Source organism: Argopecten irradians, chromosome 5, assembly GCF_041381155.1.
Source record: "Argopecten irradians isolate NY chromosome 5, Ai_NY, whole genome shotgun sequence".
NCBI classification, from domain to species: Eukaryota; Metazoa; Mollusca; class Bivalvia; order Pectinida; family Pectinidae; genus Argopecten; species Argopecten irradians.
Genome location: NC_091138.1, coordinates 12772814 through 12800605, shown reverse-complemented (window position 1 = coordinate 12800605; position 27792 = coordinate 12772814). Strand labels below are relative to the sequence as shown.

The window sequence follows — 27792 nt, the reverse complement described above, 5'->3', positions numbered from 1 at the left end:
ACAAACATCCTTGAGAGAAGGGGAACAGAACTTGAATAAATTTTAGCTCTGACCCCCTGTGACAGGAGGGGCGGGGCCCATAATCCCATAAATCGCTACTTGTCCTAGAGTTCTGCATGGATTTTAACCAAATTTGGCCACAAACATTACTTTGCATTACAAACCAGGTGAGCGATGCAGGCCCTTTGGGCCTCTTGTTTTTTAAACCGTTAAGAAACTATTCATCATATGATTGGCCAGCCTTTCCAATACTCATAGGATTGGTAACTTCTATTCAAGGAAAATATATAACCATGTATGTTTCTCTTTGTCCATCAGGGTCAAGATTTGTGAATATAATTTATTTGTGAGGGATAAGATTGATAAACCTTTCTTTGTGAGGGTCAAGGTTCAGAACCTCTGTTTATGATGGTTAAAGCTGGAATAAAATGTCGTTGATAAGGGTCAAGGTTAACTATAAGGGTCAAGGTTGGTGAATTAGGACATCAGGCTATTATTACTAGTCCTACACTCCACTAATTGGTTGAGCTTAGAGTTCTTTCTAAGCCAAGAAGTATATCATAGCAGGGTTACATATGTTTTGTGGAGCTTATTGTATCATGATCTGTCTTGTCCGCACAAATTTTGTGATTTTGTGAAAATAAAGTGATGTTTCCTTGAATTCAATGGGATTCCAAATACCAGTGGGAATATTGACACTCTAAATGAGATCTGGTATTTTGTCGCAGGCTATTAATAGAATACTGGAAAATCCTACATGATCCTGGTTCATATTTTGGGATGTGTTTACAGGTATACATGGAATCAAATTTTCACATCACTGCTAATAATAGTGCCAGTAAAATATCAACATAATAATTAAACTAGACATTTATTAATTCTGAATGAAAGGTTAGCATGAATTAACATATAATCACCTTCCTATAGGAGATTTCAGAAAAGATGGCGATGACGTCACGCAAAGGTACATCCGGGCGCTCAAAGATACAACTCCGTATATCTGTACACATTAACATGGTGGAAACACAGCCGCTTCGATGTTTGTTTACATTTTACTGTAATAAATAGTATGGCAATCCGACAATTGTTGCTTTATCTTATTTTCAAAAGGTGTAAATAAAAATATGTAATAATAATATATAGATATAAACATATGGTATTCATATATTTTACAATGTTTATACTCCATTTTCGACCGCCACGAGAAAAAACACGGTCGCCATTATGTATAAACATTGACAGAATATTGCAAATATCAGCTTGAAATTACAAATTAAATTCCAAGTTACGCAAACATCGTACTGTAATTTTAATAAGCGATTACTGTTTTTTTAGTGTTACTTTGTAAAACACCTTAAGATTTGTGATTATCACCAAATTAAAGTTTGCTTTTGTAGATCACCCAAAGCGCACGGCAGCCATTACGTACAGTACTGCCGAGATCTCGAATTTCGTCCTTTTTCAAAGTCACAAAATTACATATTCTGGATAAAAAAATTTCGTCAGAAATTTTGGATTTTAGTTTATGGCATACAAATGAGTCAGTTATTAGTTACTTTTTATCATATTTTAAACAAAACTTTTAGTATTTTAGGATTTTCGAAGCCATGCGCAATGTGTCCTGGTCGGCATTTACAGTATTACGATCTGTATTCATAAATCTAAATGTAGTCTATCTGTATTCAAATTATTTTAAAGTAATATCACTTCAATTTGAGACTTCACTCAGAAGCTCATGGAATAAAAGCGCATGAAATTAAAAAATGAACTCTACAGCAAATTGAACGATTTCACCATTTTATTTTTCGAAATATCAACAGCCTTACGATCTGCATACATTGTATAAGTGTAACACAGTGGTTTATAACATTCCTTTAAAGCAAGTTATAAATGGAAAAGAACGAAATATATATCTTTTACAAGTACTTATTGAGATATGTGTTGGTAATTACGTATTTATATTATTAAATTCCCAACTATAAGATGTGGCATGAGGTGATCTACCAGCGAAGCTATGCATGAGCGGCCGTGGTCTGGCAAGATGGTTTATACATTTCGTTATATTTGATAGTGTTGTGAACAGCTTTTTCATGTATAACAGAAAGTTACTCAATAAAATCAATTATCTATTCAACTTTTTCACAACATGGATTTCTACCTGTGAAGAAAAAAACGGGTACTGTGAGGGCCCGACACCGCTTGGCAAGCTGGCTTCAACACTAAATCTACACAAATATATTTAGCAATAAACAATTGTAAATGCAAAAATATAAATGTCTGTAACCTCTGAAACAATAAGAAACAATTTTAAAATCGGAATTTGCAAGTATGAATGTGTATACTTTTGTCAAAGTATCGGTTGTGTAGCAGGGATGTACGTATCTGTTATTGTTTTTATTAGTCGCCATACTGTGTTTGTACCTTTGAGGACCCGGATGTAAACTTTCTGTGATGTCACGCCATCTTTTCTGAAATCTCCTATTATGAAATGATTAGAGAACATAATTGTAATATTTATATTGTACCCATTGACCTCATGTTATTGTGTGTGTGTGTGTGATCCGGTACTTGCGTCTATGTACTGTATAGATCTCAATCAGCTTATAGTTACGTGTGTGGGAGTTGATGAAGTGTTACCACATGCATGTACACTGCATGGGAAAGTAATTAATATTGGGGGGGGGGGGAGAGAAAAAAAAAAGAAAAAATCATAAACTATTAACTGCTGAGATTTTCATATTTCTTGTGTAGGCTGCTCGTAATTGATATGGACATTTTTCATTTTGGCACAATCATAAGAATTGCTTGATTGACAAGACAGCCATCTTGAATTTCAACTTTTTTTCCCCGTAGTCCCTGGTTATTGCCATTTTGTAAGGCTGATAAGCTACTGACTCTAGGCATTTATCACAAGTTCCATAGGATCCATGACCATAGCTTCATTTAGAAGTCATAAAAATTCTCTGAAGTTGGATCCCCCTCCTCGCTTTAATACACAGGTTTTTCAGCATATTGCTGAAATGAAATTTTATTTCTGAATAAAACAATAAATATTGTGACACCATATTTTCACACCCTTTTTCGTTTTGTGTCATTACAGCATATGAGAATGCCCATATTGAACCTGACCAGGCGTCAGCGACAGGGGATCGGCAGCTAGAACCAGATCACAACACAGACAAAGACAGTATGTACTGAAGTTCTAGGTCCAAACATGTAAATCATTACATTCTGACATATGTCACATCATATTATTTTAAAATTTTACAATGATGATACTAATGATGATAATTTTTATCACTAATGATAATGATGATTTTACAATGATAATGATTTGATCATTGATGATGATAATGATGATGATTTTACAATAATAATAATGATGCTGATGATTTTACAATAATAATAATGATGCTGATGATGATGATTTTTCAATAATAATAATGATGATTATTTGATCAATTATGATGATTTAATCATTGATGATGATGGATGATATGACGATGAATGACTTTATTATGGATGATGATAATGATGACGATGATGATGATAGATGATGATTATTGATGATTGATGATGATGATTATGATGATGATGATGATCTGTTCCAGGTTTGCTGATTGGGTTTATATCAGGGGCTGTAGTTGTACTACTGTTGGTCGTGTTTGCTTTCATCTTTTGTAGAAAGAGGTAAGATGATTATGTTGTCATTGTTGTATTAAACTCTGTCTACAGTTATTGAATTTTCTCAAAAATATAACACCGTTGGTCGTTCTCATAGATCTAGTCAAACAATTGAATATTTACATGGCTTGTGAAGCTGAATAGTTCTTGTTAATCATATCTTAACATCATATCTCATATCAATAAGAAAATTGATTATTTTCATGTCTAGTACTAAAGTCAATCATTCAAGTATCTATATTTGATAATTTTCATGTCTAGTCATACAGTTAAATTTTTCTCATTATATTTTAGATTCCATCGTAAGAAGCCTGTGGATGAAATGTCGGTGCGGTTTGAAAATCTCAACTATGCTCGTGTGGATCAGCGTGATCAGGGACATCAGCGCGCTCAGAGTAACATCTACATGGACACAAGTGACATGAACCGACTGTACGATGTCGTCACAAAGCAAGTTGACCATGGTGTCAATCGCTATGACACACAGTGCACATCCACTCTGCAAGCCAAGGGGGCTGCAGAAGGGGGCAAGGATATGTGTTGTAGTGAAGATCCTGAATACGAGACCCCTCTTAAAAAGTGTCCGCCATCAAGAGATGACAACACGTCTCCCCCGCCTCTTCCATGTCTGAACAACCGACGCCCATTGCCAGCCCGTGAGTGTGAGTATGTGGATATGTCTGCAGGAAGCAGACAAGGAAAGTCTACCAACCTTATCACTGAAGCCAATCGAGTTGTGGATCCGTGCAAGCCAAGTAATCTGGAGCAGCGTGAAGAGGCTACAGACCAGCCCCTGTATGCCAATGACAATGCTATGAATGAGGCTCGGGAGGAACATGGTAGCGAGGATGAGATTGCCCAGCCTTTCCTGGGAAACAATCGTGGTCTGACAGCATGTGGGACAACTGCGGAACAAATCTATGAGACATTGCAGTAATGACTTTGGGGGACTATCTCTAACACCTGCTGTGTTCAGTTCTGTGGGTGTTGCTAGCACCAAAATAATAGCTGATCACTACATTCAATTTTACATCAATGTTGTATTCCAAGAAAACTTGGATATTTCAACACATAACTACAACCAAATATGTAAGACTATGATTCTGTTTAGTTCAACCTTAAGTCAATCAGCCTGTGTTTATTAGTACTGTACGTCAGTAACCTTGGGTTACAGTTCATGTGTCTGAAAGTATTCAGCTGTGTTTTCATATGTTTAGTGTTCATTTATGCTAAAAGAGACCCGACTTATGCAATACACTAGTTTTCACGCATGTACATATACAATGTATCGTGAAACACCTCCGGGTACTGCCATTAGATAAGTGATCTGGTCTAAATTATTAGATGTATACACATGTAGCTCTGTTCTAACTTAAGCTTGTATAAAGCAAACTACAAGTTTCTTGTAGAACTTGCACAAAATGATCCTGAAATGATCTGACTAAGTGTTATGACTTTCATGTCAGTTCAGTACCTAAAATAACTGTCACCTGATCCACCTTTCTGTTCCATTGTTTCTATTGAGCTTAGTGTTGATAGGAATATCAAGAAATACAATACATTTATATTTTGTCTTGGAAAAAGCTATCATTTGGCAGGCATTATGGACATTTTGCAACATAACAACCAAATAATACATTGTCATTATTACATGTGGACATTAATTAATTAGCTCAAACTTGCCAAGTCAGTCGAAAAAACTATATTAATTTTGTCTTTAATAACATTTGGAAATTCTTCAACATTTAGATAGGGTTCAGTGAAATGACCCCTTATTAATTGGATGGAAGTGTTGTAACATGTTACTTTATATTTATGCTATATACACCAGTATAGTGAGCGTCAACTCTCAGATTGGTCATTAGGCCACGATAAGATGGGCTCATCATCTTTGTGCTGATAAAATGCCTTACATACATAGCGAGGATTATAAAGGATGATAAAGTCAGAATATTTACACATGTATTCTTTACCAATGTTCAACATCAGTGGCGTAGTATTTTGGATTTGAGACAAAAAGTGGAAGTTTGAAATTATGCTATCTGGTTATTTAGGACACAATATACAGTGGTCATTGATATGAAAGTGAAAATGACACATGTTTATTGATCAATATTATAATGATTTGTTGTTGATAAGCTATATGAATTGATGTATTACAAATCTGATAGTGTTACTGTAGGCTGTAAAACTTACTTGAGTACATAGCTGGCACTGGCTCTCCTCCCTTTGGTTATTGTTACTGTAAGGCTGCTGTTAATGTTCAGTATAAGTAAGTGATACACATCCATAAAATGGTACCTATGTAGATCTTAGGGATTCTCATTGGGCTACCAATGTTATATCAGGCAATAGATTGTCGAAACATAAACAATATGTGCTATTATACTCTTTTACCTAACATTACTATAACTGCAATACATTTTATATGTATATCCGAATCAAAAATTCCATTCACCTTATCTTTTTATTATCATCAATTTTTCATATTATTCAATTGTTAGTTTTTTCTTCATGAATTTTCCTGTATGAAGTGGTAATTAACAATATTTACAATGTTGTATCTTACAAGATATGCACTAATTGTATACACATTACATTTAGTATTGTACAGTGTTTAAAGGATTTCCCGCTATATTTGTAAATAGTACATTGCACTGCCTCTTACATGTATACATACTAGATTTTCTTTCATCTCTAGATCTGTAATCACTAGAGTATAGTGACCTTATCATCCCCCTCCCCCACACCCTCCCCCGCCCCCTCCCCCGGTCAGATATATTACAATGGCTGTGCATTTGCTAGTTATAATGATGCTACTTGCCATTTTACACCAAATGTATATCCAGTATTATTATCTTAATAGTTTATGGTTTTGACTGCTAATATCTTATTGAGGACCAAATAGTGTATGTACATTGTAGTGAGTAATACCAAATAGTGTATGTACATTGTAGTGAGTAATACCAAAGAGTGTATGTACATTGTACTGAGTACTGTATACCAAATAGTGTATGTACATTGTACTAAGTTCTGTATACCAAATAGTGTATGTACATTGTACTAAGTACTGTATACCAAATAGCGTATGTACATTGTACAAAGTGCTGTAAACACTTTGTTGTCACGAGATACAAAGATTAGCATACTTTTGGGATAGAGCTCATATTCATATTCAAATGATTCATCTGAATGCCTAATTGTCAGTAAGATTCATTGATTGTGAATATGTATTCATGGATATGTTGAAAACATTGAAGACGCAAAATGTTGTATACATTGAACTAAGTACTGCATTGTATACATTGTACATGAAAATGAAGTTGTTCACAGTATAATAGTAAATAGATTACACTGTATATATGTACATAGTGTAGTGTAGATTATATCTAGTCCCGATGTATTATAACGCCACCTAGTCATACTGAACTTGATTGGTTATCAAAATCTGCTACATAACCCAAAATGGTTCCTTTTATAACTCCTACAGATGAATTAAATTGATACTTTATATTAATGTTCTTTGACCTAGTGACAATGTGCAGTTTTTAAATTTAGGTCAATGAAACATTTCATTTTGTCCATCACAACTGCTAATTATCAGTTGTAAGTGACATTACGTTTGGACATTGATTTTTACTATTTGATGATTTTACATTCATATTACCAAAATTTACCATGTGCATGTTCAAGAGTTCTGAAGCTAAATAATTTAGTTATAAGGTTGTATAAATGATGTTGATTATTGTTACTTAGATGTTTGAGTCATTCATTGTGACTTATATTGGATTCAAGTAATACTATTTAGATAATTTCTATTGTAATTTTAAATTATTAATTAGAAATACATTACAAAATTAATCAAACCAATGTATTTATCTTTAAAAAAAATCAGGCATTAGTATTATGTTGGTGATTAATATATAAAATTGAATATAATCCAACAAGTGAAGCATGCTCAGAGAATATATTTGTTTATTGATTCTACCAATTATTTATACACTTTAATCCAATAAACTGTATTATTGTTCTACTGGAAGAAGGCATTACTTTGTATTTCAGGTTCAATTGTACATATATATATACATTCAAAGTGTTGCAGCATGTTAAATATAAGATGTTATACCCTAATTCTTATTTGTCAAAGACTGATTTTAATTAAAATCAATCTGCAGTGCTTAACAAACTTTCTCAACCTTTTGTAGTTGGATGTGTACACAAACCGACATATGGCCAGAATTGTTTTTTTTGTAGAATGGTGATTCAATGCATAAACATTAAATGATAGGCCTATATTGATAAATAAGACCCTCCCTTTAAATCCCAACCTTTGTAGGGTAGGGGGGGCTTACACTCAGTAGAATAAAGTTAAGTAAAGTTGATGGAAAATTTCATTTATGTTTTTTGCTACGGATGGAATAAAACATATTGCTAATTACATTGTAAAAGAAGTTTCATGTTTTGAAAATCAAAGGCATAATGATTTCAATGTTACTGTAACTGAATTGTAAATACTTACACAAATATTGCTGATTATGATTACTTCATTTCTCTTTCAATTTGTTAAAAAAAAATATTTTTAGAGAGAATGTTAATTTGTTTATACTTCAAAGAAAAGGTTGATTCATATTTTTATATGTTCATTTTGTTATGAATGCTTACGTACATTTACAATGTATGTCTTATTTCAAATTAAACCACCATGATTGTTATGTAAATAGTATCTATAAGATTTTTCACATTTTTATTTTGGTCACATTATATTCATTTAAATGTCTCCATAAAATTCCTTGTTATTTTTTCTATCCTCCATTACACCCATGTTACATGAGGCTGTTAATCCAGTGTTGTACAATGTGTAACACACCTGTTTTTGTACCTGTATTATGTACAATGTGTACCAATACACACGTGTTTTTGTACCAGTATTATGTAATCCCTGGTATTGTATCCATGTATGACAGATTCTACTTTACAATAAACTAGTCCAGTATGGAAGCTAAGTATTTGTCTGATTTATCTTTATTGTTGTATAGAAAATTTTAAAAAAAATGAAATGATGCACTTGATAAGACAAAATTCTTACAAACCTATACAGATTTGTTCTTTATTTATGCCTGGGCAATTGAAATTGTGGCCTCGAAAGGGGTAGGGTGCTTACAGGGACATGTGCGCTTATTGGATCGAATATAATAATGGGAAAATGCAGTTTCAGCTATACAACTTACTATGAGGAAAAATCATTCTTGTCCAAATTTTATGTCCAAAGTTTTGTCTCGATCAATTTAAAAAGAATACTGGGTTATATTTTAGCTAAACATTGCTTTGACCTTGAGGTCTGCTGCTCCCGAAATAAGAATAGGAAATTTTAAGGTAGTGTTTGTATTTTGATCTTGACAATGTCCAAAAATTAGCCAGAAATTATCTTGAAATAAGGATAAGAAATGATTTTCCATTAACAGTTACTATGGCAATGAATTCAACGAATGCTAATTCTAACTTTGACAAAGTCTGTTTTAAAATTACCCTCTTTGACAGAGTTATGGCCCCTTGATATTTGTGAAAAATAATTTGTTTCCTGTTTGATATTTATCTTATTGATCTTTTGAAGTTAAGAGGATATGAATTCCATGTCTGTATTTGTATGTTATACACAGATGATCACCTGCCCTTTGGTTGAGATTGTACTATTTATCTATGGGTTCAAATCTGGTTCTCATCGACCTCAGAGTTTACTTTTCATGCTGTAAATAAATAGAGATTCCCCAACAAGTGACTATTGTTTATCAAACTCGAGTTAGTTAATTTTCAAATTTTGAAAAGACACGAGCTTTAGCTTTCACCTACAGCGCCTCTCTTAACTAACGAGAGGTGCTGTAGGTGTTTACACACTGGACTGGAGTGTGTAAACATAAATGATAACCAACTGCTATGGAATTTATCACATGGTTTTTCCATTGTGAAACATGCATAGTTATGGGATAAATGCAGATATGCACCTGTTAGGTTTTTCATAATGGGATACAAGAATGAATCTTCAAACAATTGTTCAATATAAAACATAATTATTTTATAGGCTTATAGATTCTAAATACAGAGTGAAGTCTTTACTATTAAGCTTTAAAACTACCCTACCAATGCCACAGTAGCGATTTTGTACTGTCGAGTACAGATCCTGTACTATTGACATCTAGAGGTTGAATAGAATGATGGATACCTTTTAAAATCCTTCAGTCCTCAGGATCCAGAGAGTCAGACAACTAATTATCGTAGTCCTAAAGACCCAAAGTTGGTGGGCTTAGTAGTAGAATGTAAGATACCTCAGTCCTTTGACCCTAAAGACCCAGAGCTGGAGGGATTAGTAGTAGAATGTGGGACACCTCAATCCCTTAGCCAGGTAAGTACCCTGAGCTGGAGGGATTAGTAGTAGAATGTGGGACAACTCAATCCCTTAGCCAGGTAAGTACCCTGAGCTGGAGGGATTAGTAGTAGAATGTGGGACACCTCAATCCCTTAGCCAGGTAAGTACCCTGAGCTGGAGGGATTAGTAGTAGAATGTGGGACAACTCAATCCCTTAGCCAGGTAAGTACCCTGAGCTGGAGGGATTAGTAGTAGAATGTGGGACAACTCAATCCCTTAGCCAGGTAAGTACCCTGAGCTGGAGGGATTAGTAGTAGAATGTGGGACAACTCAATCCCTTAGCCAGGTAAGTACCCAGAGCTGGAGGGATTAGTAGTAGAATGTGGGACACCTCAATCCCTTAGCCAGGTAAGTACCCTGAGCTGGAGGGATTAGTAGTAGAATGTGGGACATCCTCAATCCCTTAGCCAGGTAAGTACCCGGCTGAGCTGGAGGGATTAGTAGTAGAATGTGGGACAACTCAATCCCTTAGCCAGGTAAGTACCCTGAGCTGGAGGGATTAGTAGTAGAATGTGGGACACCTCAATCCCTTAGCCAGGTAAGTACCCTGAGCTGGAGGGATTAGTAGTAGAATGTGGACACCTCAATCCCTTAGCCAGGTAAGTACCCTGAGCTGGAGGGATTAGTAGTAGAATGTGGGACACCTCAATCCCTTAGCCAGGTAAGTACCCTGAGCTGGAGGGATTAGTAGTAGAATGTGGGACAACTCAATCCCTTAGCCAGGTAAGTACCCTGAGCTGGAGGGATTAGTAGTAGAATGTGGGACACCTCAATCCCTTAGCCAGGTAAGTACCCTGAGCTGGAGGGATTAGTAGTAGAATGTGGGACACCTCAATCCCTTAGCCAGGTAAGTACCCTGAGCTGGAGGGATTAGTAGTAGAATGTGGGACACCTCAATCCCTTAGCCAGGTAAGTACCCTGAGCTGGAGGGATTAGTAGTAGAATGTGGGACACCTCAATCCCTTAGCCAGGTAAGTACCCTGAGCTGGAGGGATTAGTAGTAGAATGTGGGACACCTCAATCCCTTAGCCAGGTAAGTACCCAGAGCTGGAGGGATTAGTAGTAGAATGTGGGACACCTCAATCCCTTAGCCAGGTAAGTACCCTGAGCTGGAGGGATTAGTAGTAGAATGTGGGACAACTCAATCCCTTAGCCAGGTAAGTACCCTGAGCTGGAGGGATTAGTAGTAGAATGTGGGACAACTCAATCCCTTAGCCAGGTAAGTACCCTGAGCTGGAGGGATTAGTAGTAGAATGTGGGACACCTCAATCCCTTAGCCAGGTAAGTACCCTGAGCTGGAGGGATTAGTAGTAGAATGTGGGACACCTCAATCCCTTAGCCAGGTAAGTACCCTGAGCTGGAGGGATTAGTAGTAGAATGTGGGACAACTCAATCCCTTAGCCAGGTAAGTACCCTGAGCTGGAGGGATTAGTAGTAGAATGTGGGGACACCTCAATCCCTTAGCCAGGTAAGTACCCTGAGCTGGAGGGATTAGTAGTAGAATGTGGGACACCTCAATCCCTTAGCCAGGTAAGTACCCTGAGCTGGAGGGATTAGTAGTAGAATGTGGGACACCTCAATCCCTTAGCCAGGTAAGTACCCTGAGCTGGAGGGATTAGTAGTAGAATGTGGAACACCTCAATCCCTTAGCCAGGTAAGTACCCAGAGCTGGAGGGATTAGTAGTAGAATGTGGGACACCTCAATCCCTTAGCCAGGTAAGTACCCTGAGCTGGAGGGATTAGTAGTAGAATGTGGGACACCTCAATCCCTTAGCCAGGTAAGTACCCTGAGCTGGAGGGATTAGTAGTAGAATGTGGGACACCTCAATCCCTTAGCCAGGTAAGTACCCTGAGCTGGAGGGATTAGTAGTAGAATGTGGGACACCTCAATCCCTTAGCCAGGTAAGTACCCTGAGCTGGAGGGATTAGTAGTAGAATGTGGGACACCTCAATCCCTTAGCCAGGTAAGTACCCTGAGCTGGAGGGATTAGTAGTAGAATGTGGGACACCTCAATCCCTTAGCCAGGTAAGTACCCTGAGCTGGAGGGATTAGTAGTAGAATGTGGGACACCTCAATCCCTTAGCCAGGTAAGTACCCTGAGCTGGAGGGATTAGTAGTAGAATGTGGGACACCTCAATCCCTTAGCCAGGTAAGTACCCTGAGCTGGAGGGATTAGTAGTAGAATGTGGGACACCTCAATCCCTTAGCCAGGTAAGTACCCTGAGCTGGAGGGATTAGTAGTAGAATGTGGGACACCTCAATCCCTTAGCCAGGTAAGTACCCTGAGCTGGAGGGATTAGTAGTAGAATGTGGGACAACCTCAATCCCTTAGCCAGGTAAGTACCCTGAGCTGGAGGGATTAGTAGTAGAATGTGGGACACCTCAATCCCTTAGCCAGGTAAGTACCCTGAGCTGGAGGGATTAGTAGTAGAATGTGGGACACCTCAATCCCTTAGCCAGGTAAGTACCCTGAGCTGGAGGGATTAGTAGTAGAATGTGGGACACCTCAATCCCTTAGCCAGGTAAGTACCCTGAGCTGGAGGGATTAGTAGTAGAATGTGGGACACCTCAATCCCTTAGCCAGGTAAGTACCCTGAGCTGGAGGGATTAGTAGTAGAATGTGGGACAACTCAATCCCTTAGCCAGGTAAGTACCCTGAGCTGGAGGGATTAGTAGTAGAATGTGGAACACCTCAATCCCTTAGCCAGGTAAGTACCCTGAGCTGGAGGGATTAGTAGTAGAATGTGGGACACCTCAATCCCTTAGCCAGGTAAGTACCCTGAGCTGGAGGGATTAGTAGTAGAATGTGGGACACCTCAATCCCTTAGCCAGGTAAGTACCCTGAGCTGGAGGGATTAGTAGTAGAATGTGGGACACCTCAATCCTTAGCCAGGTAAGTACCCTGAGCTGGAGGGATTAGTAGTCGAATGTAGGACACCTCAATTCCTTAGCCCTAAGTACCCTGAGCTGGAGGGATTAGTAGTAGAATGTGGAACACCTCAATCCCTTAGCCAGGTAAGTACCCTGAGCTGGAGGGATTAGTAGTAGAATGTGGGACACCTCAATCCCTTAGCCAGGTAAGTACCCTGAGCTGGAGGGATTAGTAGTAGAATGTGGGACACCTCAATCCCTTAGCCAGGTAAGTACCCTGAGCTGGAGGGATTAGTAGTAGAATGTGGGACACCTCAATCCCTTAGCCAGGTAAGTACCCTGAGCTGGAGGGATTAGTAGTAGAATGTGGGACACCTCAATCCCTTAGCCAGGTAAGTACCCTGAGCTGGAGGGATTAGTAGTAGAATGTGGGACACCTCAATCCCTTAGCCAGGTAAGTACCCTGAGCTGGAGGGATTAGTAGTAGAATGTGGGACACCTCAATCCCTTAGCCAGGTAAGTACCCTGAGCTGGAGGGATTAGTAGTAGAATGTGGGACAACCTCAATCCCTTAGCCAGGTAAGTACCCTGAGCTGGAGGGATTAGTAGTAGAATGTGGGACACCTCAATCCCTTAGCCAGGTAAGTACCCTGAGCTGGAGGGATTAGTAGTAGAATGTGGGACACCTCAATCCCTTAGCCAGGTAAGTACCCTGAGCTGGAGGGATTAGTAGTAGAATGTGGGACAACTCAATCCCTTAGCCAGGTAAGTACCCTGAGCTGGAGGGATTAGTAGTAGAATGTGGGACAACTCAATCCCTTAGCCAGGTAAGTACCCTGAGCTGGAGGGATTAGTAGTAGAATGTGGGACACCTCAATCCCTTAGCCCTAAGTACCCTGAGCTGGAGGGATTAGTAGTAGAATGTGGACACCTCAATCCCTTAGCCACTAAGTACCCTGAGCTGGAGGGATTAGTAGTAGAATGTGGGACACCTCAATCCCTTAGCCAGGTAAGTACCCTGAGCTGGAGGGATTAGTAGTAGAATGTGGGACACCTCAATCCCTTAGCCAGGTAAGTACCCTGAGCTGGAGGGATTAGTAGTAGAATGTGGGACACCTCAATCCCTTAGCCAGGTAAGTACCCTGAGCTGGAGGGATTAGTAGTAGAATGTGGGACACCTCAATCCCTTAGCCAGGTAAGTACCCTGAGCTGGAGGGATTAGTAGTAGAATGTAGGGACAACCTCAATCCCTTAGCCAGGTAAGTACCCTGAGCTGGAGGGATTAGTAGTAGAATGTGGGACACCTCAATCCCTTAGCCAGGTAAGTACCCTGAGCTGGAGGGATTAGTAGTAGAATGTGGGACAACTCAATCCCTTAGCCAGGTAAGTACCCTGAGCTGGAGGGATTAGTAGTAGAATGTGGGACACCTCAATCCCTTAGCCAGGTAAGTACCCTGAGCTGGAGGGATTAGTAGTAGAATGTGGGACAACTCAATCCCTTAGCCAGGTAAGTACCCTGAGCTGGAGGGATTAGTAGTAGAATGTGGGACACCTCAATCCCTTAGCCAGGTAAGTACCCTGAGCTGGAGGGATTAGTAGTAGAATGTGGGACAACCTCAATCCCTTAGCAGGTAGCCAGGGATAAGTACCCTGAGCAGCAGAGCTGGAGGGATTAGTAGTAGAATGTGGGACACCTCAATCCCTTAGCCAGGTAAGTACCCTGAGCTGGAGGGATTAGTAGTAGAATGTGGGACACCTCAATCCCTTAGCCAGGTAAGTACCCTGAGCTGGAGGGATTAGTAGTAGAATGTGGAACACCTCAATCCCGTAGCCCTAAGTACCCTGAGCTGGAGGGATTAGTAGTAGAATGTGGGACACCTCAATCCCTTAGCCAGGTAAGTACCCTGAGCTGGAGGGATTAGTAGTAGAATGTGGGACACCTCAATCCCTTAGCCAGGTAAGTACCCTGAGCTGGAGGGATTAGTAGTAGAATGTGGAACACCTCAATCCCTTAGCCAGGTAAGTACCCTGAGCTGGAGGGATTAGTAGTAGAATGTAGGACACCTCAATCCCTTAGCCAGGTAAGTACCCTGAGCTGGAGGGATTAGTAGTAGAATGTGGGACACCTCAATCCCTTAGCCAGGTAAGTACCCTGAGCTGGAGGGATTAGTAGTAGAATGTGGGACACCTCAATCCCTTAGCCAGGTAAGTACCCTGAGCTGGAGGGATTAGTAGTAGAATGTGGGACACCTCAATCCCTTAGCCCTAAGTACCCTGAGCTGGAGGGATTAGTAGTAGAATGTGGGACACCTCAATCCCTTAGCCAGGTAAGTACCCTGAGCTGGAGGGATTAGTAGTAGAATGTGGGACACCTCAATCCCTTAGCCCTAAGTACCCTGAGCTGGAGGGATTAGTAGTAGAATGTGGGACACCTCAATCCCTTAGCCAGGTAAGTACCCTGAGCCTGGAGGGATTAGTAGTAGAATGTGGAACACCTGACCTCAATCCCTTAGCCAGGTAAGTACCCTGAGCTGGAGGGATTAGTAGTAGAATGTGGGACACCTCAATCCCTTAGCCAGGTAAGTACCCTGAGCTGGAGGGATTAGTAGTAGAATGTGGGACACCTCAATCCCTTAGCCAGGTAAGTACCCTGAGCTGGAGGGATTAGTAGTAGAATGTGGAACACCTCAATCCCTTAGCCCTAAGAACCCGGAGCTGGAGGGATGTCTAACAACTTTTCCACTAAGCCAATGTGATTGAGGATGAAGAAAAATAACATAATTTCTGTATTGCTTGCCATGTAAAACCCAGCGTTGAGGGCAGCTTGGTATATGTTGAGGATAAATTTCACAAACATTCCTGAATTTTAAGGAACTTCTTAACTTCAGATTACCCATAGGAAAGCATTACAGAAATTAGGAAGGCTCCTTAACTTAGATAATTAGGTCACCTGAGACGACGTCTCAAGTGACCGATTCTAAACGCCTTTTGTCTGTCGTCGTCAGTTGTCCGTCCTGTGTCATCCGTCGTATGTCCATAAACAATTTACATTTTCGACTTCTCCTCCAAAACTGCTACGGCAATTTCAATAAAATTTTGCACAAACTATCTAAGGCATAAGGCCAATCAAAATTGTGAATTATATGGTCCCCACCCCCTGTGGGAGGGGCCAAAAGGGGTAAAATTGACTAAAAATTTCAAAAATCTTTTTCTCCACTCACAGATGTGGTGGAATCAAATACTCTACATACATAGAAAGGAATTAAGGTCTTCCAAAATTGTGAATTATATTACCCTGGGGTCTCTTATTTCCCCCTGTGGAGGAGGTCAAGTTTACTATAGTTTATACAGGGAAAACACTTTTTTTAGCTTCATTTGGTCATCTGTAATAGGAAATGACACAAACTTGGTCAGAATTATCAGTATAAGATGGCCATTGAATCCTTTTAAAAAATTTTCCATGACTGACCCCCAGGGGCCTTAGGGGTGGGGTCAAAAGGGTCAAATAGGGCTTGGTCCTATACAAAAATTGTGAATTATATGACCCTGGGGTCTTACGTTTCCTCATGGGGAGGGGGTCAATTTTACTTTAGTTTATATAGGGAAAACACATTTTTGAACATTATTTGGTCATTTGTAATAGGAAATGTTTGTTTTTCGTTTAGCTAATTGACATTACTGGCATTGTCTCTTGTTGCTTATGTCCTAATCGTTTTGTTGTGTGTGTGTGTGCGTGGTATTGTTATTTTTGTTTTTCAAGTATTGTCTGTTTGTCATACTAGGTATACACAGAAATACTGTGCTTGTTTGATTGCCATTGATACACTATCTTACATAGATGCATGTATATAACACATTCTTATCCACATTAATTGACTCATCATATAGTTTCCCATTATGGTGTTCTAATATTCCGTTCCCATCAGATTGCCTCTTTATAAGAGTTTATAGAATAATAATAATCAACCATTCAAATTAAAATTACATAATTTCACATCAGAGAGTCTGACAACAGACATTATATCTATTTTTATATGACCTTGGGGTCTCATGTTTCCCCCTGGGGAGGAGGTCAAGTTTACTTTAGTTTAAATATGAAAAACACATTATTGAACATTATTTGCTTAATTTTCATAGGAAATGAGTCAAACTTTATTAGAATTATTAGCCTGAGATATATAATTTTAGCATCCATATCAGTCCTCGCTGACTCGTTAGAGGACCAGAGGGGCGGGGCCAAACAGGGTCAAAATGACGTAAAATTAAAAAAAAAAAAATCTTTTGAGTTCACAGGTTTGATGGAAGCAAATACTCTTCATAGATTTAAAAGTCAAATTTATAAAATCACTGAATGACTTCAAGGGCCAGTATATTAGTGTTTACATGTCTTTGTTTCATTCTTAATGAACTCAGGTGACCGTTAAGGCCCATGGACCTATTGTGTCCTTAGATTCTGTATAGTGCTTCCCTATAGCGAATTCTTAAGGATTGTTTATGAAAAATTGTCCCAGATACCTTAAGAACTGCTAAGCTAGTGCAAAACAGGAATGAGGATTCAGAAGAACAACCAATAACTTATGACTTGTTCACTCTGCTGAGAGCTGAAGGACGTAGTAAAATGTCATATGCCTAATATCCCTCCCAGGTTTGGTGGAGCATCACTCTGACACTGACACATGGCTGGTGTCTGAGATTCTGTAGGATACTGTGGCTGTAGGTTAACCTGTTACTGATATAGCATCGGTGTCATCCTTCACACTGGTTACATCAGAATACAAGGTGGAATATAAGATGCCTGAAGATGAATTTTAAGAGTTCAAAATGTCGCTTTCTTGTGTATAAAGTATATGAGATCCCCAGAATCTTGTATATATTTGTAAGTGTATAATCTAGCTAATTTATCTGTATTTGTTACAGGGGAGGTTGACTTAGATCCCAATAAACTGTGTTCCCTAAACTCTTCCAGGTAAGATTGTACATCACCTCTTACACTTGTGGTGAAGTCTTTGTAAACCACAATTTAAACAAAAGGCCAAAGAGGCCTTGACGGTCACCTGAGTGCTGATACAGAAAGAGCATTGCAAAGTTGGTTCAAATTTGTAAAAAGTATTTAAGAACTAGAATAAACTTTAAAGTTGAACCTTCATATTAGAATTTTAATTTTTTGTTTTTCATTTTGATAGTTAATGTATTATGCTACCAAACCTTATGCTTAAAATTCAAAGTCAGTCTGTGTCAGTGATTTCATAAATTTAACTCTTTAATTTATGAAGATTATTTGGTTCCATCAAACCTGAAATTTCAGAAGAAGATTTTTGAAATTTTAGCCATTTTGACCCATTTTGGCCCTGCCCCTCTGGTCCCTGGGAGTCAGCCAGGACCAATATGGATATGGTGTTAAAATGCTATTTCAGGCATATAATTCTATTAAAACTAAGCAAATAATGTTCATAAATGTGTTTTTCCTATATAAACTATAGTAAACTCGACTCCCTAGCTCCCAATGGGGAAAATCTGAGATCCGAGGGCTATGAAATTTACACATTTTGTAAAGGGCCTTAAGACCTTTCAATCTATGAAGAGAATTTGGTTCCACCAAATCTATGAATTCAGATGCCAGATTTTTGAAAAGTTAGCCATTTTAATTTGACCTCTTTTGGCCCCACCCCTCTGGCCCTTGGGGGTTGGCCAGGACCAATATGGATATGATGTTAAAATGTTTTCTCAGGCTATAATTCTAACCCAGTTTGACTAATTTCCTATGAAAACAAAGCAAATAATGTTCATAAATTTGTTTTCCTATATAAACTATTGTAAATTTGACCCCCTCCCAAGGGGAAAATATGAGATATCAGCTATTTGACCCCTTTTGGCCGCGCCCCTAAGCCCCAAGAGGTTGGCCAGGACCAATTTTGATATGACGATAAAATGCTATCTCAGGCTCAAAATTCTAACCCAGTTTGTCTAATTTCCTATGAAAAATAAGCAAATAACGTTCATAACTGTGTTTTTCCTATATAAACTATAGTAAACTTGAACCCCTCCCAAGGGGGAAACATGAGACCCTAGGGTCATATAATTCACATTTTTTGTAAAGGACCTTAAGACCTTTCTATCCATGAAGAGTATTTGATTTTACCAGTTACAGAATTTCAGAAGAAGATTTTTGAAGTTTTAGCCTATTTGACCCCTTTTGGCCCCACCACCAAAGCCCCTGGGGGTCAGTCATGGATAATTTGTTAATAGGATTCAATGACCCTGGGCGGAACCTGAGACCCCAGGGTCATATAATTCACAATTTTTGTAGAGAGTCTTAAGACCTTTCTATCAATGAAGAGTATTTGATTCTATCACATCTGTGAGTGGAGAAGAAGATTTTTGAAATTTTAGTCAATTTTACCCCTTTTGGCCCCTCCCACAGTCCCCTGGGGGGGGGGGGGTCATATAATTCACATTTTTGATTGGCCTAATGCCTTAGAAGGTTTGTGCAAAATTTCATTGAAATTGCTTCAGCGGTTTTTCAGAAGAAGTTGAAAATGTAAAATGTTTACGAACACACGATGGACGACAGACGATGATGGACAAAAGGCGATTAGAATAGGTCACTTGAGACTTCGTCTCAGGTGACCTAAAAATAACAGTAATTTGTTTCAATTTTTTATTTCTACTCATGAAATAATTTGGAAGCTAATATAGCCAAACCATGACAGAAAGTACTCATTGACATTTGACAGCACTTGACAAAGGGCAATATGTGTAAGCCTCTGGTCCAAAGCTTATTCATTAAAGCAAACCACAACTGTTATTGTTATTGAAAATAGCTAGTGTAAAGTGCACTGAACTAGCTGTGAAGCACATTTTCTACAATATTTAGAACATATGTTTCTCAGAAAATTACATGGCTAATTGTGATAGTTGGCCAACCTACGTCACTGGTAGAGTTATGTCCCCTAGTCTCTCCCATATGAAGCCTTGACAAGTTGGGTTATGGTTGCATTATGAACCCTAGTCTCTCCCATCAATAGCCTCGACAAGCTACATCACTGGTAGAGTTATGTCCCCGAGTCTCTCCTATCTATTCCCTAGACAAGCTACATCACTGGTAGAGTTGTGTCCCCTTATCTCTCCCATCTATAGCCTGGACAAGCTACGTTACTGGTAGAGTTATGTCCCATAATCTCACCCATCTATACCCTTAGCACAGCTACATCACTGGTTGGGTTATGTTCCCTAGTCTCTTCCATCTATAGCCTGGACAAGTTACGTCACTGGTAGAGTTATGTCCCCCTAATCTCTCCAATCTATAGCTAGCTTGGACAAGCTTCATCAGTGCTAGAGTTATTTCCCTTAGTCTCTCCCATCTATTGCCTGGACAAACTGCATCACTGGTAGAGTTATGTCCCCTAGACTCTCCCATCTTTAGCCTGGACAAACTGCATCACTGGTAGAGTTATGTCCCCTAATCTCTCCCATCAATAGCCTGGACAAGTTACGTCACTGGTAAAGGTATGTCCCCTAGTTTCTCCCATCTATAGCCTGGACAAGCTACATAACTGCTAGAGTTATTTCCCTTAGTCTCTCCCATCTATAGACAGCTTGGACAAACTGCATCACTGGTAGAGTTATGTCCCCTAGACTCTCCCATCTTTATCCTGGACAAACTGCATCACTGGTAGAGTTATGTCCCCTAATCTCTCCCAACAATAGCCTGGACAAGTTACGTCACTGGTAAAGGCATGTCCCCTAGTCTCTCCCATCTAAAGCCTGGACAAACTGCATCATTAGTGGAGTTATGTCACCTTATCTCTCCCATCTATACCCTGGACAAGATACATCACTGGTAGAGTTATGTCCCCCCCCCCCCCCCCCCCCCCCCCCCGAGTCTCTCCTATCTATTCCCTAGACAAGCTACATCACTGGTAGAGTTGTGTCCCCTTATCTCTCCTATCTATTCCCTAGACAAGCTACATCACTGGTAGAGTTATGTCCCCTTATCTCTCCCATCTATACCCTGGACAAGATACATCACTGGTAGAGTTATATTTTTTATCTCTCCCCTCTATAGCCTCGACAAGCTACATCACTGGTAGAGTTATGTTCTGTTATCTCTCCCGTCTATAGCCTCGACAAGTTACATCACTGGTAGAGTTATATTTTTTATCTCTCCCCTCTATAGCCTTGACAAGCTACATCACTGGTAGAATTATGTCCCCGAGTCTCTCCTATTTATTCCCTGGACAAGTTACATCACTGGTAGAGTTATGTCCCCTTATCTCTCCCATCTATTCCCTGGACAAGCTACATCACTGGTAGAGTTATGTCCCCTTATCTCTCCCATCTATTCCCTGGACAAGCTACATCACTGGTAGAGTTATGTCCCCTTATCTCTCCTATCTATTCCCTGGACAAGCTACATCACTGGTAGAGTTATGTCCCCTTATCTCTCCCATCTATTCCCTGGACAAGCTACATCACTGGTAGAGTTATGTCCCCTTATCTCTCCCATCTATTCCCTGGACAAGCTACATCACTGGTAGAGTCTGTCCTTATCTCTCCTATCTATTCCCTGGACAAGCTACATCACTGGTAGAGTTATGTCCCATAGTCTCTCCTATCTATAGCTGGACAAGCTACATCACTGGTTGATTTCCCTCCCTAATTTACAAATCTTCTAGCTCTTTTCGAAATACCAAGCATATCATATAAATAACCACAAAAGAAATATTTAGAAAAGAATCTTTATTCAACAAGTGCTACTTAATACCAAACGAGATAGAGGTGTTAAAAGCTTAAAATATAAATATTTCTATACAAAAGATGAAAGAGACCTATTAAAGCATCACACATTATAGATTGCAATTTTCTATACTTGACAAGACCTCAGTTTGATGTTCTACCTATTATGCACACATGCTATTTCATTAGCCTTTTTATTGAATTAACACCATATAACATCATGATCAGTCTTGCCCTGGTTATTTCACAATTTTAACTAAAACCAAGAAAATTAAATTTCATTTGTTTAATTTTGTTATGATTTTGGCAATGTAGCGTTATCTAATTGAGAACAAATATTGATAGTACAGGACCTGTGCATCACTTTGGTGCCAAACAGTTTAAATACATACATTAAAGTTATATTGCATGCTTATTTCACTGTAACGTTATGTCATTTAAACATTTGATAATGTGGCTTCAATTGGCTAATATGACTTAATCATGCTGGTATATGTCCACAGAATGAGAATTTGAAACATCCAATTCACACATTACCGTAAAATATTGCGTGTGTCAAATATTGTAATGTGCAAGCATTATTATCTTTGTAGATCCAGTCTGCTGAGGTCGACCACATCTTTTGTTTATTAAAAAATTGTTGACATTTTGGTTTCACAACTCTTGTGTTACTTTGTTATAAAGAATTTTTACATTTATGATTAAAAATACTTCCAATCCTAGAACTTTATAAAAAGTGGAAAAATTATAAAGTTTAAAACTCAGACAGATGGAGAAAATATATGTAACTCTTCAGATTTTTTCACTATGACAAAAAGAGTAAAAGTTGTAGACCATACAACTTTAATCCAAGACAAAAGTGAAGAATGATGCTTTAATTATTAATGATACACATACTTTGACAATGTATAATTAATGAAAGTGTAAAATACTTGTAAATCTACCAAAACCACATTCTGGTATAGTCGATGAAGACTTAGGTGAAAAAGAGTTAGTTAGTCCATGCAAACTATAGCTATAAATACAATATCATTGAAGCATTGATGTCGCTATTAAGCTATGTGAATCCGCATACCGGGTTCTCGCAAAGGTGTGCAAACAAAATTTTTTTCATAACCCAATGAAATTAAAAGATAGTGACATCAATGCTTTCAATTAAATATTTCAGACTATACAATAAAATATGTTGAAACATACAATTACATTGATTTTCAAATGGATTATTTTTTCCAAATCAATACGCAACTTTGATGTCTCTATTGTGACGTCATGATAGTGTTGGGTTTTCGCTCCATTCTCAGATTTTTTCTTCAAAGTAGTATGAAGAAAAAGAATCTGCCAATCAGAAAGTCGGATTTAGTATAAAAATTAATGATATAGATATAAATGAGGTACTACCATATTCAACCCAATAAGTACCCAGGGCGTTTGGAAAATTCAAAAATGAAAAGGTGCTAATAAAACTTGACAAAATTATTGCAAATCTATACAGTTTTGTGTAGTTTTGGTCTTTATTTATGTGTGGACAATTGAAATCGAGGCCTTAAAAAGGGGGAGGGGCACTTATAGGGACATGGGCGCTTATTGGGTCGAATACAGTAATTGTATTTCTTGAAAGTCAATGAAGACTATAGATATAAATGAGGTTTTATTGTATAAAAATGGCCGAAACTCAGAAAAATTCAACTGTGTAGAAAATAACTCATTTTTATGTCCTATTAGTTGATTGCTTTTTTCTGTATTTTTACCTGAAATCAAATATCAATCTGCAGGATTTCTCAAACACTAATTTAAATTTGCAGTACTATTGATAAAAACTGTAAATCTAAGTGAACACAAAACCATTTCAAGCACTCCATCATGTTTTTGAAAAGTTTTCTCAAACCTGTTTTTTTAAATAATTTTTGAATAGATCAATTAAATTATACATTATCTATTATATACATAGCACAGAATTCTTCATGACAACATTATAATTCTTTTAAGACAATTTTTAAAGGTTCACATTCATTACTTTTTCTAAACAATTGTCAAAACAATAATGACACACTTCCTAGGAAATGGCAATTAAGAGTCATTTATTTTCATAAGGATCCATAAAGGTGTTGTGAGGTATACAGATTTAGGTAAGTTATTCTAAAGGGAAATGTCTATGCTATACAACACTAGTAGAGTTATGTCCCCTAGTTCCTCCCAACTATAGCCTGGAGGAGTTTCTTGTAATCTCCATTGCAGTCATCTTTTAGTAGAGTTATGTCCCCTAGTTCCTCCCAACTATAGCCTGGAGGAGTTTCTTGTAATCTCCACTGCAGTCATCTTTTAGTAGAGTTATGTCCCCTAGTCCCTCCCCACTATAGCCTGGAGGAGTTTCTTGTAATCTCCACTGCAGTCATCTTTTAGTAGAGTTATGTCCCCTAGTTCCTCCCCACTATAGCCTGGAGGAGTTTCTTGTAATCTCCACTGCAGTCATCTTTTAGTAGAGTTATGTCCCCTAGTCCCTCCCCACTATAGCCTGGAGGAGTTTCTTGTAATCTCCACTGCAGTCATCTTTTAGTAGAGTTATGTCCCCTAGTTCCTCCCAACTATAGCCTGGAGGAGTTTCTTGTAATCTCCACTGCAGTCATCTTTTAGTAGAGTTATGTCCCCTAGTCCCTCCCCACTATAGCCTGGAGGAGTTTCTTGTAATCTCCACTGCAGTCATCTTTTAGTAGAGTTATGTCCCCTAGTCCCTCCCAACTATAGCCTGGAGGAGTTTCTTGTAATCTCCACTGCAGTCATCTTTTAGTAGAGTTATGTCCCCTAGTCCCTCCCCACTATAGCCTGGAGGAGTTTCTTGTAATCTCCACTGCAGTCATCTTTTAGTAGAGTTATGTCCCCTAGTCCCTCCCCACTATAGCCTGGAGGAGTTTCTTGTAATCTCCACTGCAGTCATCTTTTAGTAGAGTTATGTCCCCTAGTCCCTCCCAACTATAGCCTGGAGGAGTTTCTTGTAATCTCCACTGCAGTCATCCTTTAACCACCTCCATAAAGTTTGTTTGGTCTTCTCAAGGAAACACTGCTTTATCTGTACCATGTCAATCTGAAATGTACACAGGATACATTTACATTGAGGTCATTTTCAATGAAATCAAGAACGTCCAGTTAATACAATCACAGACAATTGCATAAGAAGTTTACAATTTCTTTCTAACTTCATCCTATAATGTAGTTTGACAAAAGTAAGAATCTGAAAAAATCAATTATAAGATGGTGTTGAAGTTATAAATACAATTGCAGTTATGGAAACCATGCACCCTTAAACATTTTTAGATTGAAAAATAGATCTGAAATTTTCCAAACAGTTTTACTATCCACTAAATAAATTGATTATACCTCAGATCTGGAGACAATGATACGGATGAGATCATCATCGTTAGTTCCCAGGCCCTTCATACAGTCAACAAGTCGCTCAGCGAATAACATGGGACGACAGCGAATACTGGCCACTATATATAGAAGAGAAACGGAGAAAAAATGCAATAAACATTTGACAGACATGAAAATTATATACACACTTGCGTGTAAAGGCTAGCATATAACTTAGGACTACAGTCAGAGTTACTAACAAACTGACACATTGATTCTGTCCCCTAACTATATAACTTAGGACTACAGTCAGAGTTACTAACAAACTGACACATTGATTCTGTCCCCTAACTGTATAACTAAGGACTACAGTCAGAGTTACTAACAAACTGACACATTGATTCTGTCCCATACTGTATAACTTAGGACTACAGTCAGAGTTACTAACAAACTGACACATTGATTCTGTCCCCTAACTGTATAACAGAGGACTACACACAGAGTTACTAACAAACTGACACATTGATTCTGTCCCCTAACTGTATAACTTAGGACTACAGTCAGAGTTACTAACAAACTGACACATTGATTCTGTCCCCTAACTGTATAACTAAGGACTACAGTCAGAGTTACTAACAAACTGACACATTGATTCTGTCCCCTAACTGTATAACTTAGGACTACACACAGAGTTACTAACAAACTGACACATTGATTCTGTCCCATACTGTATAACAGAGGACTACACACAGAGTTACTAACAAACTGACACATTGATTCTGTCCCATACTGTATAACTTAGGACTACAGTCAGAGTTACTAACAAACTGACACATTGATTCTGTCCCCTAACTGTATAACAGAGGACTACAGTCAGAGTTACTAACAAACTGACACATTGATTCTGTCCCATACTGTATAACTTAGGACTACAGTCAGAGTTACTAACAAACTGACACATTGATTCTGTCCCATACTGTATAACAGAGGACTACACACAGAGTTACTAACAAACTGACACATTGATTCTGTCCCCTAACTGTATAACAGAGGACTACAGTCAGAGTTACTAACAAACTGACACATTGATTCTGTCCCCTAACTGTATAACTAAGGACTACACACAGAGTTACTAACAAACTGACACATTGATTCTGTCCCATACTGTATAACAGAGGACTACACACAGAGTTACTAACAAACTGACACATTGATTCTGTCCCATACTGTATAACAGAGGACTACAGTCAGAGTTACTAACAAACTGACACATTGATTCTGTCCCCTAACTGTATAACAGAGGACTACAGTCAGAGTTACTAACAAACTGACACATTGATTCTGTCCCCTAACTGTATAACTAAGGACTAGTCAGAGTTACTAACAAACTGACACATTGATTCTGTCCCCTAACTGTATAACTAAGGACTACAGTCAGAGTTACTAACAAACTGACACATTGATTCTGTCCCATACTGTATAACTTAGGATTACACACAGAGTTACTAACAAACTGACACATTGATTCTGTCCCATACTGTATAACTTAGGACTACACACAGAGTTACTAACAAACTGACACATTGATTCTGTCCCCTAACTGTATAACTTAGGACTACACACAGAGTTACTAACAAACTGACACATTGATTCTGTCCCCTAACTGTATAACTAAGGACTACACACAGAGTTACTAACAAACTGACACATTGATTCTGTCCCATACTGTATAACTTAGGACTACAGTCAGAGTTACTAACAAACTGACACATTGATTCTGTCCCCTAACTGTATAACAGAGGACTACAGTCAGAGTTACTAACAAACTGACACATTGATTCTGTCCCATACTGTATAACTTAGGACTACAGTCAGAGTTACTAACAAACTGACACATTGATTCTGTCCCCTAACTGTATAACTTAGGACTACACACAGAGTTACTAACAAACTGACACATTGATTCTGTCCCCTAACTGTATAACTTAGGACTACACACAGAGTTACTAACAAACTGACACATTGATTCTGTCCCATACTGTATAACTAAGGACTACAGTCAGGGTTACTAACAAACTGACACATTGATTCTGTCCCCTAACTGTATAACTTAGGACTACACACAGAGTTACTAACAAACTGACACATTGATTCTGTCCCCTAACTGTATAACTTAGGACTACACACAGAGTTACTAACAAACTGACACATTGATTCTGTCCCCTAACTGTATAACAGAGGACTACAGTCAGAGTTACTAACAAACTGACACATTGATTCTGTCCCCTAACTGTATAACAGAGGACTACAGTCAGAGTTACTAACAAACTGACACATTGATTCTGTCCCCTAACTGTATAACTTAGGACTACAGTCAGAGTTACTAACAAACTGACACATTGATTCTGTCCCCTAACTGTATAACTAAGGACTACAGTCAGAGTTACTAACAAACTGACACATTGATTCTGTCCCCTAACTGTATAACTAAGGACTACAGTCAGAGTTACTAACAAACTGACACATTGATTCTGTCCCCTAACTGTATAACTTAGGACTACACACAGAGTTACTAACAAACTGACACATTGATTCTGTCCCATACTGTATAACAGGACTACAGTCAGAGTTACTAACAAACTGACACATTGATTCTGTCCCCTAACTGTATAACAGAGGACTACACACAGAGTTACTAACAAACTGACACATTGATTCTGTCCCATACTGTATA

General features: G+C 38.4%; 2 protein-coding genes across 3 annotated transcripts in view; one reads left to right on the top strand and one right to left on the bottom strand.

Moving 5' to 3' along the window:
• LOC138322898 (uncharacterized) overlaps positions 1-8687 on the top strand; it is a 36082-nt gene extending 27395 nt beyond the window's left edge. For both annotated transcript variants that reach the window (XM_069267107.1, XM_069267106.1), the window contains 3 exons: positions 3101-3187; positions 3612-3690; positions 3979-8687. In XM_069267107.1, the coding sequence (XP_069123208.1) occupies positions 3101-3187; positions 3612-3690; positions 3979-4621 (809 nt within the window). In that variant the 3' untranslated portion in view covers positions 4622-8687. The remainder of the gene's footprint in view (positions 1-3100; positions 3188-3611; positions 3691-3978) is intronic.
• Positions 8688-21701: 13014 nt separating this feature from the next.
• The window catches only part of LOC138322897 (annexin A5-like), a 28619-nt gene continuing 22528 nt past the window's right edge, over positions 21702-27792 (bottom strand). The window contains 2 exon segments of the mRNA XM_069267105.1: positions 21702-24792; positions 25086-25198. Of these exon segments, the coding sequence (XP_069123206.1) occupies positions 24667-24792; positions 25086-25198 (239 nt within the window). The 3' untranslated portion in view covers positions 21702-24666.